This window comes from Dreissena polymorpha, chromosome 15 (genome assembly GCF_020536995.1).
Source record: "Dreissena polymorpha isolate Duluth1 chromosome 15, UMN_Dpol_1.0, whole genome shotgun sequence".
In the NCBI taxonomy this organism is placed as follows: Eukaryota; Metazoa; Mollusca; class Bivalvia; order Myida; family Dreissenidae; genus Dreissena; species Dreissena polymorpha.
Window position 1 is genome coordinate 25,540,112 of NC_068369.1, and position 13,912 is coordinate 25,554,023.

At 37.0% G+C, this 13,912-nt stretch overlaps 1 protein-coding gene across 1 annotated transcript in view; it reads left to right on the top strand.

The window, feature by feature from the left end:
- Positions 1–369: 369 nt before the first annotated feature.
- LOC127859941 (KAT8 regulatory NSL complex subunit 1-like) overlaps positions 370–13,912 on the top strand; it is a 29,968-nt gene continuing 16,425 nt past the window's right edge. The window contains exons 1-3 of the mRNA XM_052397577.1: positions 370–2,302; positions 6,506–7,251; positions 13,583–13,688. Of these exons, the coding sequence (XP_052253537.1) occupies positions 1,047–2,302; positions 6,506–7,251; positions 13,583–13,688 (2,108 nt within the window). The 5' untranslated portion in view covers positions 370–1,046. The remainder of the gene's footprint in view (positions 2,303–6,505; positions 7,252–13,582; positions 13,689–13,912) is intronic.

The window sequence follows — 13,912 nt, forward strand, 5'->3', positions numbered from 1 at the left end:
CTAATTTAGAGATCGCGTTTTCCTGTTTCCTCATCGTTTCACCGCTAATATTAGACGCGCGCTCTTCTGTTAAACCGCTCAAATAATTGCTTACATTTTCTTTGTAACTTTCCGGGTTTACAAAGAAATCCTCGATATTAAAGTCATGCGAAAATCTATAGACATCTAAAATGGTTTTATTTAATAAAACAGGCTATCGAAAGGTTAGTTGCAATGTGTCTGTTACAATATTTTGTTGTGATATTAGAATATATCTATACGTAAGTTTGTGCGATTCAACAGCCTCTATTCACCAATCAGCAAATAGCATACCAGAGGGATCGATGTAATTGTAGTTGTATTCGCTGCAAATTGCTTGCATTCTGTTAGGCCTATGAGGTCGGTGAAAACCACCATACGCCATTACGACAAAGGTGTAGCCGACAAAATGTTATTGCATTTGGACGTAATTTTGCAAGAACGGTGTAAGAAGTAACATTCATTGTTGGATTATCAAACAACGAGATATTTTTCTTCGATAAGAAACGTGCTAAATGGCATTTACTAACAGTGTAAAACATATTTTCATCGAAACGATGTTCGTTAGGAACTGACAAAATATCGGGAAAACAAACGTACAGGGACGTGGCCCTGGTCACGTGGTTTGCGGCAAAAGTTGGAATTATTCAAGGTTGTTTAAATATTCGACTAATGCGTTCAATGACATCTTGTGATTTATTGACTGTTGTTAAACATGAGACTTTCCGCGGAAGAGGCAGCGCTTGTCATTCTTGCAAAATGATATGCATCGAGAAAGCGTCTTGATAAGTTTATAGCCAATAGTCGATACGATAAAGTCACGTGTTTTTGTTTGGGTCACAATTGTGTACATTGTACATCAGATGTTTACTAACACCTGTTAGAGGATAGTGTTTTGAGATAGTTTTAACTTTGATATTGATTGGTAGAAGCATACTTTCCGACTGTTTGTCTTGGAGGAGAGGTTGAATGACGAAATGATGTAAATGTCAGCCCAATTGTCCTTGAGACTATGTTGTTAACTTGCAATGGCTCCCGCTCTTACAGAAACAACAGGTCAGTCATGTATACAGCTGCCCGGTAGCACTCCAACAGCAATATCTGACAGTCTTATAAATAACAATAATCACAATATCACTGATACGAACGGTTTTTACCAATACTCTAAGAAAATTGACATTTCGTTAGTTAGATCTAGTTCGCCGTCTTTCACAAGTGAAACCAAAACACCGCATGGTGTTTTGGCACCATTGCTTAAACAGCAGACTTACATTAACGGTAAAGTTAATAAAGGATTACAGGACAACTGGCTTCAAAGTATTCCAGACATTGTGCGTCAGTTTGAGAAGAAAGCTGATAAAATTTACCCTAGTTTTGTTTTGAAAAAGATGAACCAACCCTCGAATGAAAATGGACCGAACGGAACTGGAAAAAGGTTTCTGAAGCAGACTTCCTTGATAGAAGAAAAGGCGTTAAACGGACATGCTGCTAAAAATTGTGAAGATAGGAATGTTACCAAGAGACTAAATCATGTAAATGGTAAGAACTACATTGGATCAAACGGTGAAACATCTTTGGTAAACTTACAACATAAAAGTGCAAACATGTGTCAGATAACAGATTCAGGAAGTGGAAAACCAGCTTTTGCCGCTGCAAGTAGTTCTCAACAAAGAGGAAATGACTTAGCATTGAAAGGAAGTGGTGTTAAAATATTCATAGAGTCAAATCTAAAAGTGCAAGAGACTGAACAGACCGATCCAACACCAGCTGATCTAGTGAAAGATGCAAGCCGAAAGCAGCACATGTTGGAACGCAAAAGTCAGTTTCTCATTCGCCGATTGCGGCGTTTGCAAGGTCGACAGCTGGATAACCAGGTTTCATCACAGCTGAAGTCATTTGTTCATTTTCAACACCAGAACTTACAAGTTGTGGCAACCAAAGCCATTCGCCCATGGAGCGAAGGTGTTAGCAATAGTTTCTTTAATAGCAATGACGTTAAAAATTTATCCACTTCAAATCTAGTGACTTTAGTACGCAAATTGCAGGCATCACAACCCAAACCTCTACATGACATTGCAAAGAAAAATAATCGTAAAGGTGTACTTGTGATGGAGAAGTCTGTGTCTTCCGAGTCAGAAAGGAAGTCTGGTCAGTTAAGAATGAATGTTAGGCACTGGAACGATGCAGTGGATGAGGAAGCGACTGAAAGCAGCTCTGGTGGAGAGAGCTGTGAGGAATGGGAAGACTGCCCGGTTATGTCTGACAAGAAGGCCCCCATTCCTCTGTAAGTAATGACCAAATGGTTTAGACTTTTGGACTGGAACTTTGTCAGTTGTGTAAAACCATGTTTATTTGTTTTCCTGTTTATGATATTAACACTGAATAATAAATTATTTTCAATTTCAAGAAAAAAGTATAAAAAGTTAGTCTCCTGATCAAGACCTGGAACTGCATTTAAGGCTTTCAGGTTTTTTGTCTTCTCTGTGGCAATATGCCCTAGCCTATTGAATGAGGGAAGAATTATTGCTAAAAATAGCTGATTAGGGTTCTTAACAAGCTGCTATAAGTTTTGATGTAGGGGAAAGCTGCAGGTCTATTAAGGCATTGTCAATTTGGAATAGGCGTTCAGTCTTGAGTTATTTGAGGTGGAAAAATCTTGGCTTTTAAGTTTTAAGTTGAAAGGCCTAGTTTAAGGAATGTCTGGCCGGACAGGGAGTATTTCAATCAGTGTAATTGTTAAGACTCAACCATAAAATGTCTGTATCAGTGATGATTTGTCTCAGCTGTGTTAGATGTCCCTAATAGCAATTTGCACCAAGTGTATTGATAATCAGCTGATAAGGGTCCTCTACATCTTTAGCACAGCATGATGCCTGCCAGTACACACTGGTATAATACCCCAGTCCTGAGCCTTCTAGTGCTTTTCACTATTTTAAGTTGACTTCAGTACAATTTTATTACTCTAGGAGTCCCTGTCACCATAATTTCCATTGTTACCTTTAATCATTAACTGCTTTTCAAGGGGGGTAAAAATGCCTATTCAGCGATTTTCCTTGTCCAATTGGGAAAAGTACCCGTACCGGTCCGATTGGGAAAAATTGACTCGTGAAAACCTCAAAATTGGGAAAAATAGAGTCGTGAAATCCTGAAATTGGGAAAATCCCGTCGTGAAGTTTGGGTCTTATTGAATACATCATACAGTTCATACTTAATTGAACATACCCATTTAAATAATCATTTGCAGGCATGCCTTAATGACCATTAAGTTATAAAGTTTATATAAATAACAAAATATTATAAAGAACACACCAAATCAATTACTAGTTGTTTTAATCTCTTTTAAAGCAATGTCTCTCTCTTTCATTTTTGTGAAAATTTCAACAATCTTTGATGTTTGATCATCACTCAGTTGCTTGCATCCCTCCCTGCACAGCATCATTATTGCTGTCAATGTGTCCTGTGATAGATGGTTCCGATTGTTTTTTTGGCATAATATTTGCTATTATGACTCATTTCAAACTACGATAAGGTTACAAACCGACGTAAAACAGTACGCTGGCTGCCTGGCAAAAGAACCGGAAACAGTAACAACTCTATTGATTGAATGCGCTGAATAATAAAATCCGAAATTAATCGAGCGCGTGGTTACACACAACTATACGATTTTCTTTGTTCGCTCGCCGAAAGTTGGTCTTTTTACGAAACTTTCTATCGTTTTGAGAAAAAATTCGGACGCTGATTGGGATTTTTCCAGATGCCGATTGGGAATTTGGGAATTTTCGATCGATTGGGAAAGTACCCTTTTGGGAATTTGGGAATTTTCGTTCGATTGGGAAAGTACCGTTTACCGGTACTTTATAAAGAAGGAGGAAAATCGCTGCTATTATTTGATTTTGATGCACTTCTTCATTGAGTTTCCATTTATGAGTTATTCACTCCTGGAACCAACTGTAAGGTCACACAAGTCTGTTATTTTCATTTTATTTTTTAAACCTATTTATTTAAGCTTGATTGCATAACAAGCCTCAGTGCCCCAGATAAGCTGCCTATCTGCGTCTTTCACCCTATTAAAATGTTTTAAAACGCAAAGAAATACAATATCATGCGTATTAAAAACGCAACCATTTTGACTTTCACGCAAATTCGTCAAATCTGATGCGTACGATGTAATAGCTTCGATCGAAAATGCTTTGCTCGTTTTCGGAATATTCTCTTAACTTTTGAATTATAATCATAACACGGCGACGCTTTCATTCAGCAAGCGCACGGATAACGGAGCAGTCAAAATTATTAAAACGCTTTGCGGACTAGACTTCACAGTTAAAAAGGCGTCTGACCAAATAATTGACGAAGACATACATGCGATTTCAATCTGACATAATTCGTCGCTCAGTGTGCATGTATTTGTAAAGCGTTTGTACTTTCAGTTTCTATTAGGATGCGAAATCAAAATGTTTAAGAGAGGTTAAAGACGTCAATAAGCCAATAAGTGCAGAATAATTCATGTTATCGATTTTTTTTAAGTTTAAAGTTTATATTTAGGACAGTTTCAAGGATTAAAGATGTTATGAAACTTATGTTTATTAAAGTTAATTATGATAGTTTACAGTTTTATTGAATTAATACAAGTGTACAGCTTCAACAAAAGTAAAGCAACAATGATTTTGGTATGCATTTTTATTAATCATTTCACCCTATTTCATAAATGAAATCACCCTATTTTTTAAAATCGATGGGTGAAAACCCTATTTCCCAAATAATTATCTGGGGCATTGAAGCCTAAGCTTATATGAAACGCTCTCAAGTCAGTTTCCTTGTTGTCTATTGGGGAGATCTAAAGAACGCTCTCACAGTGGGGATCGAACCCGTGACCTCCCGAACGCTAGGCGGACATCATATCCACTCAGAGTTTTTTTATGGCAATTTCGAGGCCGATATTCGGCCCCTTTCCCCTAAAAAATAGTATATATTTTTCCCCTATTTTGTAGAAAAAATCCCCTCCAGAAGTAAAAAAAAAATTTTGAATTATCATAAAGAGTTAAATTAGTTTTTCCCAAATCAATGGTCACTTTTCACATGAATTTCATTTTTTCCCAAAATGGCCAGGAAAAGGCCTGATGTACCTATATTGTGTCGATATTTGTTGGTAAAAACATTCCAATTTGCTCCATTTTATTGATAAAAAAATGCTCAAATTTGCCATTTTATCGATTAAAAAATTCCAATTAGACTCAAATTGGCTAGGAAAACTGAGACTGTGCATGACGGCTGAACTGTCTGAAACTAATGTTGAAACAATCATTGATATATATTTAAGAAAAAGGACAGAGACATTCAGCTGTGAATATTGCATTCATGTATACATGTGTATTCATATAATAAATATTAGGGCTGCAACAATATACCGGTATATCGGTATATATCGCAATACGCAATCCGCATATTGTATTGCGATATGATTTTCATCATACCGGTACGAAAATTTTACAAAAATTCATTCACATTTCGTCCAGAAAAGCCATCCGAAATAATGATAAAAAGGTAAACAAAACAAAGCAGTGTAAATTATTTTTTACGTAAAAAAAGCATTCTAAAAAGTGTATTATACGGAGTAGCGTTGTTACATGGGAGCATTCATTCGATGCTTTTGAACAGATTATCGTTGAATTAATTGCGCACAGCTGTAAATGTTTCGTTCGATTCTGATTTGAGCATTATTTGTAATCCGAATTTCGGAAACACGCTTCCAAATTTGAATGCTAACGCGACAATAAAAAATTATAGCGTCAATTACAAAGTGCTTTATCCTTTGTCTCAATAAAAAGCGCGCGAAAATTATACAGACATGTAGAACGTCGCATGGAAAGTATGGGTGTATTTTGTGTTGTATAAAAACGGGAACATCACGTCAGCTGAATTACGAGTGTTCAGTGGGGAAAACGCCCCGGTTGGACGTTATTTCATCACATCTTTAAATAGTAACAATTGCAAAAATGTATTTGATACTTAAGAAAATTTGCAAATGTTTGTGTTTCTTATTATTCTTTAGCACATTTATAGTAAATATTTACCAGAATTTGCTTTAAAATTGGAATTTATGGGATTATTGGGTAATTGGCAAGTTATAATTTTGGTACAAGTTAGCAATATATTGCGATATATTGCAATACGGGTTTTTTAACTGACAATATATTGCAATACGGTTTTTGGCGTATTGTTGCAGCACTAATAAATATCATTACATATAAAAGAGTGAATTTGTAATTTTCCCCTTTTCCTAAAAAACGACGCGTTTTTCCCCTTTGGACACCATTTCCCTATAGGTGAAAAAAAACACTGCCACTACGCCACATCGATTTTAAGTCTGTTATTTAGTATTAAAATATCCCACTAGAAGAAGAACTTTAAATCACTTGAGCACTAGACCCTGAAAACTTGTTGCATAGGACTTAAAGAGGCAAGGTTTATATGTGTTGTGTATTTTTAGGTACAAGCGTTCAGAGTGGAAATGGGCCGTTGACAGGGCAGCTATTGTGGCCCGGTGGACTTGGCTCCAGGCTCAAGTGTCGGATTTGGAATACCGGATTCGACAACAGAGTGAAATTTACAAAACAATACGCTCGAGTAAAGGTGTTGTGACTTTGTGTGATGTGCCCCAGACGCCGTTTTTACCGTCAGGAGACATGGGGTTTATCAGAAATTCTGATATGTCACCTGCAAACATAGCATCTCTCATGATCAATGTGAACAAGCAAGCCTCTAAGCTATCACAATCTCTAGGACCTTGTCTTTCACCTGCCACCCCTCAGCAGGATTCCCTTAGTGCGCGACTAGGAAAGGACGCTGCAAAGTCATTGAATGGCTATGTAGAGTCCTCTCACAGACCACAAACTATCATCTCTGCCTCTGTGACTTTCTCAGGGGATAGTTCCACGTCATCTCCCGATCTCAATAGTGCTGCATTGGAAGCTTCTTGTGTTGCTGCGCGGTGCCGACCTGTTCGCTTTGATAGAAAGCGGAAACTGTTACGTACGACTGGCTTACATCACTTTAATCACAAAGCTGCGCGACTGTCGAGTGTAAACTGTCAGTGCTACCCCCCAGTTATGCCGTGTCCCATGTGTGGTGGGCGCTACAATAATATGCAGAAACTGGACGCAGAAAGCATGCCTATCACTGAGAAAGTGTCGCTTCTGGACCCATCTTATCACCCTGTTCTTTCATTCCCACAAGGTAAGCATTGACCTGTCCACTGTTTATTGTTTGCAGTATAAATATTATATTGTAATTCCGGGAGTTTTCAAGGAATTAAATCTCTCTTGGTTCATTTTATAAACCTTTTGCCATTTTGAAAATTATATATTGTTTATCGTTTACTGCCACAAAAAAAAGATATCTTCTCATCATTTCCCTCCGGAAGAAGTCTTGGTTTTCTGCAGATCCATTCATCTTTTAGTTTAGAAATGGATCCTGCTATGAAATTTAAGTACTTATGCTAGATGAAACTGGGCTTGTGGATAGATAAGACGGCAATATAGGCACAAATTTTTACCACTGTAACCTTGAGCTTGAACTTAGGGCCCACGTTTAGGTTTCAAAATCTGCGTTTAGGTTTTGAAAAAAGCTCATAACTTCTATCAAGCGTTTATAGGGGGCATAAGTCATCCTATGGTGACAGCTCTTGTTTTAATTTTCTTTTTGATACAAAATTGGGGTTGCTACATCTATGACTACAGAAATCTGTGAACACTGTCTGAATGAGGCGATAACTGGAGCTGTGTTGATGATGTTAAGTAAAGACAGTATTTTGACTGATGCTATGCTTACGTAAAACTCAGTTTTTAAGTTTTCGTTTGGAAACAATTGTGTCCAACCTTAAAAACAAACAAATTGTCTTCTTAAATATTACATTTAGTAACATATTCATGGCAAGTTAAACAGTAAACATTTTTATGCTCCCCAGATCGAATGATTACAGGGTATATTGTTTTTGGCTTGCCTGTCTGTCTGTCTGTCTGACATTGTATGTGTGTGTCTGTCCCAAAACTTTAACCTTGCTTATAAAATGAAATGTGCATGCATCTCATTGAGATCTACAATCAAACATGGTTTGAGGTCATTGTGTCAAAGGTCAAGATCACTGTTACCTTTACATTCAAATTATAACCTTGTTTCTGAAATAGCTGCTGTGCGGCTTCAAAGCGCAGTAGTGGGATTTGTGTTTCACAAATACAGCTCTTGTTTGGTTTGCTTATTGGACTGACTTTCAACTCACTGATTTCAAATAAAGACAAATTTATTCATCATCTGAAGCTGGTTGAAATGTTAAAGCAAACCTATTAGTGTACTGTATTATATAATGTTTTTTTTTCCACATTCTTCTTTCTCTGGATCTCTTTTGATAATCTTTTTTGATAGACATTCGAAAAGGTACCTTATGCATACATTCTTAAGTTTTAAGTTTTAAGAGGTACTTCAGTTCTACTTGTAACATAGGTGTGTAACTCTTAAAAGTTGTTCAATGGCTAAAGTAAACCTATTGTTGCAACTGAAATAGGAACTGATTTGAGAATGATAGTGTTTCAACTAATATACATGAAGTAATGAGAAACTTTGTGTTTCAACTAATAAAAAAAAGAAAGATAAGAAACTGTGAGCTTTCAAAATGCTCAATGTTTTTATCCCCACGCTTTTTGAAAACCTTGAAACTTACACACATGGTAGCTATGAGGATATGTGCGACCCTGCACTATTTGGAATTTTGATCTGACCCCTGGGTCAAAAGTTATAGCGGTTGGGGTGGGGCCGCGTCAGAAATTATCACTCATTTTTTTAGGTTATTTTACATTTACTTCTTTATTTCTACACCGATTCACTTCAAATTGATACTGGACCTCTCTTATGACAATACGGTCAATCTCAACCATGCATGGCCCCATTCCCAACCCTGGGGCGCCCCGCCCACATAGGCCACACCCACCAAAAATTTCCATTTACTATAATTTTTTCATTTCTACACGGATTCACTTCAAATTGATACTGAACTTTTGTAATGACATTAGGGTCAATCTCAACTATGCATGGCCCCAATCCCAACCCTGGGGCGCCCGCCCACATAGGCCACACCCACCAAAAAATTGCCTTTACTATAATTTTTTCATTTCTACACGGATTCACTTCAAATTGATACTGAACTTCTCTTATGACATAAGGGTCAATCTCAACTATGCATGGCCCCATAACCAACCCTGGGGCCCCGCCCACATAGACCACACCCACCCAAAATTGCCTTTACTATAATTTCTTCATTTCTACACCGATTCACTTCAAATTGATATTGAACTTCTCTTATGACAATACAGTCAATCTCAACTATGCATGGCCCCATTACCAACCCTGGGGCGCCCCGCCCACATAGACCACACCCACCCAAAATTGCCTTTTACTATAATTTCTTCATTTCTACACCGATTCACTTCAAATTGATACTGAACCTCTCTTATGACAATACGGTCAATCTCAACTATGCATGGCCCCATTACCAACCCTGGGGCCCCGCCCACATAGACCACACCCGCCCAAAATTGCCTTTTACTATAATTTCTTCATTTCTACACCGATTCACTTTAAATTGATACTGAACTTCTCTTATGACAATACGGTAAATCTCAACTATCGCACAATTACCAACCCTGGGGCGCCCTGCCCACATATGTCACACCCACCCAAAATTGCCTTTTACTATAACTTCTTCATTTCTACACCAATTCACTTCTAATTGATGATGAACTTCTCTTATGACAATACGGTCAATCTCAGCTATGCATGGCCCCATTACCAACCCTGGGGCACACCTAGGTCAAACATTCGGCGTGGGGATACGCGTCGGCCTCTGCCGCGCCATTTCTAGTTCCACATTGACATACTTTTATAAATCATATATCTGGTGGATGTTTATTGTCCGGTTTATTTATGTCTTATCAAATCATGCACACATTGGAATTCAATTAGATTGAGGTCATGTGTGTCAAAAAACTGGGTCATAAGGTCAATCTTAGAACTTACTTTGTTACCACTGTAGAGGCCATATTTGTGATTCAGTCTTGATCATCAGTTACATTAAAGTAAAGTTATGCGCATCTACATGTAACAGTATATGCTATGTTTAGTGTTTTTCCCAGGCCATATTAGCGTGGTGAAAAGCCACGCCGCCCTCACAGATAGCCACTCTACCCTTTTCAAAGGCAAATTTAGCCACGCGCCCTTATCGATAACATCTTTATTGCCTTTTGACCTAACTTGGTCCGCAAAATCAGCGTCCTTGATTGTCTGTGACGCTCCGACTGTGCTTGATTTACTCGAGAGACGTCAACGTCTAATCGACTATATTAATTGAGCAGATTTTATCTATTACAGTGCTCGATTTATAGGTAGGTCTTACTGACTGCTCCAAAGCTGTGAATTAGTCATGCGTGAATAACCCCGTGTCAGTATCAATCGATAATGCCAGAGGCTATGTTATACCAAGCGCACTTTTCGGTCGGCAATGTGTACTCCTCCACGATAAAATAATTACTTCGGAGACTTTTTATGAAAAACTCAATGTTATTCTCGTGGCAATTGTGCATTGCATGCATTGTTCAGTTTTATCAAAACATATATTTTTACGCATAATTACATTTAAAATCACAAACAAATTTATTCTTTATCGTTTTCGTCTTTAAAGCCGGTATATACGATTTTTTTATATGTGTTTAATTGTAATATATTGATAAAATATGTACATTAAAGCCGAATTTCATAAAATGCAGCAAAGACAAATTAGCGCCCCGAGCCAATAGTGACGTACATATTTTCCTACAATAACCTAAGCATTCGTCTTTGTATTATAAAACGTTAAACTACAATGGGTGTTTCAGAAGTTCGTGGATTTTCGCTATAACTTATGAGTTTGCTGGTAAAAGTCAATGAAAGTTACATATTATACAAACCAATTATCACGGACTTTATATATAAGCTAAAAATGCATGAATTCCATAAAGTGCGCTTGAAACGCGTTGCCATAGAGACCTCAGTAACGACATGCGGCGCACGCGTGTATTTTATTATAAGTATGAGTGTAACGCGAATTTAAATTTGGTTTAAATGTCGTTGATAAACAGAATTTACGGCAAATTTCACGTTACAGCGCCTAAGTCCTCCTTACAGCCCGGATTTGGCCCCTATGGACTTCCGCGTCTTCCCGGAAGTTAAATCACAGTTGCGCAGTATTCGCTTTGCAAGTAAACAGGAACTTACAGTTGCATTGCAGCAAAGCGAATCGTGTCGTCTTTTGACGCTGACTGGTATAGAGACACTTTTGACAAGTGGATTTCCCCGACACATAAAGTCGTTCGCGTTGGAGGTGATTATGTGGAAAAGATTTGACAGTTGTTAACTTCATAACGTCATTGACGTTGAACAGAAACATTACACGTGCGTCGGTGTGCGCATTGTGCACATGTTTAAATCTCTGATATATATTTATTTTTTAAGTATTTCCATTATATTTGGAGAGTAGATTTGGAAAGGACGAAATATTCTTAGCATGCTATTTGTTTGTCCATTTATGTTACCAAATGAAAGTTTTAGCGATAATCCACAAACTTCTGGAACACCCCTCGTAAGTTTAGATGCACATCGTACATGTATGGTATACATGCTGGCGAATTCGGCTGTACAGCCGTTTTCAATTTCAGAATTAAATATCTGGCTTATTTCGCATTTTCGACACATGTTCTTCTTAACTTTTATTTTAATTTATATTGAAATATATATATAATAAGTTTTTTTACACAGTTTATATAAATTCATAAATATTTGACAAAATCGCATATACCCGCTTTAAGATAATTAGATCTAATTATTGAAATAATTACTGAGACGTATACTAATTTAACAAAATGCGAATCGTGTATACGATTTAATGTTGCTATGCGCACCTGTAGCTTACATGTACATCATTTGACATTTTATCAACATGGCGGACTATACAGAATTAAATTGTGACTCGGAAAAAATGGCAAATAAGGTCGTAAACGATCGAATTAACGATGGAGATTATACATTAAGAAGGAATTAATGAAATGTCTGTGATAATCAACGATGCATAAAAATGTTTTAGATAGCAACAACATTATTTATTTATTTGTAATTACTCGGTGGATGTATGTCACGGAAACGAGTGTTTGTATATTAGCGATCAATTTACTCGCAATGTTATTTTAAACATCTGTCAAGATTATTTTCTGAAAATGGGATAAGACAAACATGGTTTCATTTATATGTTAGTGGATCTGTGTATAATCAGATTCATATGCATATATTGCTTTATTATGTTTGTCTTGCTGTACAGTTTATTGAAACAGCATGGAACTTAAATGTACATTGCAAGGTAAACATATTAATATAAATCATAGTAAGTTAAATACATCTATTACCATTAAATGTGCTTGTTTATATGTTATTTTTTCAACAACTGCTTCTGATGCGATTACATGTTTCCCCGTAATTCAGGTATTCAGGGAACGTTTTTGCCCTTTTTGCCTAAACTGCGCGCTTTAATGCCCTTTTTGAAAGTAATGCGCCATGCCCCTTAGCACTCCTGGGAAAAACACTAATGCATATAGGTGTCTATCGCAACAGTTGTTATCCCCCGCCATAGGCGGAGGGATATTGTTTTGGCGTTGTCCGTCCATCTGTCCGTCTTTTCGTCCGTCAGTCCAGAGTCATATCTCGGAAGTGCTTTGGCGGAATTCATTGAAACTTGGAATGAGTATATATTTATGGATAAGAGGATGATGCACGCCAAATATCATTGTACACCATCTGTTAATAACGGAGTTATGGCCCTTTGTATCTTGGAATAATGCTTTTTTGAGTGTCAAATATAACACTTTTGTGTCCAGAAGCATGGCGGGGGATATCAATTCAACGAATTTGCTCGTTTATTTTTGGTGTTTTCACTTCATATACACTTATATTTGTTAATGCAGCATCAATATACTAAAACAATATCCCGGAAAGACAAAAATAATGTATTTGAATATCAACAATACTTTCGTTTTGACAACTGACAACAGAAATGATTCGATGTACGATGTGAATCTAAATTTAGTTTTAGTGCAGATTCGTTCATATGACACAAAGACACAATTTTGTTTTACAGATCATTTTAATTTCCTGCAATGATATCTATTCATACGACACATGAACACTAACTCCGATTCTTATACAGACAGCTCCGCTCTGCTTAGAGGACTGGGACAGTCATGTAAAATATGGAATATAATTTTTTTATAAACAACTGGTAGCAAGATGAGTTGCAGATAATTGGTCAGTAACCACATTTTAACTAACTCTTTTGACCTGTTTATTTTTTTCAGCTCAATTCAACAGTGAACAATGCCAATAATATCACTTTAAATGGACAGTTTGGATGTTGCTAAACTAAAGACTTTGTTGCACAGCTTTTTGTTTACTTAAGCACTGAAATGATTCTTTTCATACAATCTTGTGGTGTCAGAAATTGGACTGCCTCTGCACTTTGAAGCGCTACTGAAGAGTGGAGAATGGCAGTCAACAAAGGCACAGCCTAAACTAACACTGCGCTCCATTGCTGCAGAAAAAAGGTAAATACATGTATCTACAATTCTACATTCATGTCTTGATGGTAGTACTAGGATGTTTAAATAACTTGTGTATGAGTTTCATGTACGTGATCATTGATGTGACTAGTTAATGGCTTCCTGTACACAACAAATGACTGTCACTGGACATGTCGCAGAAAACATTGGTTCTGTACATGTATTTACATAATTGATAAGTTCAATACATTTTCTGGAATGTGGAGAAC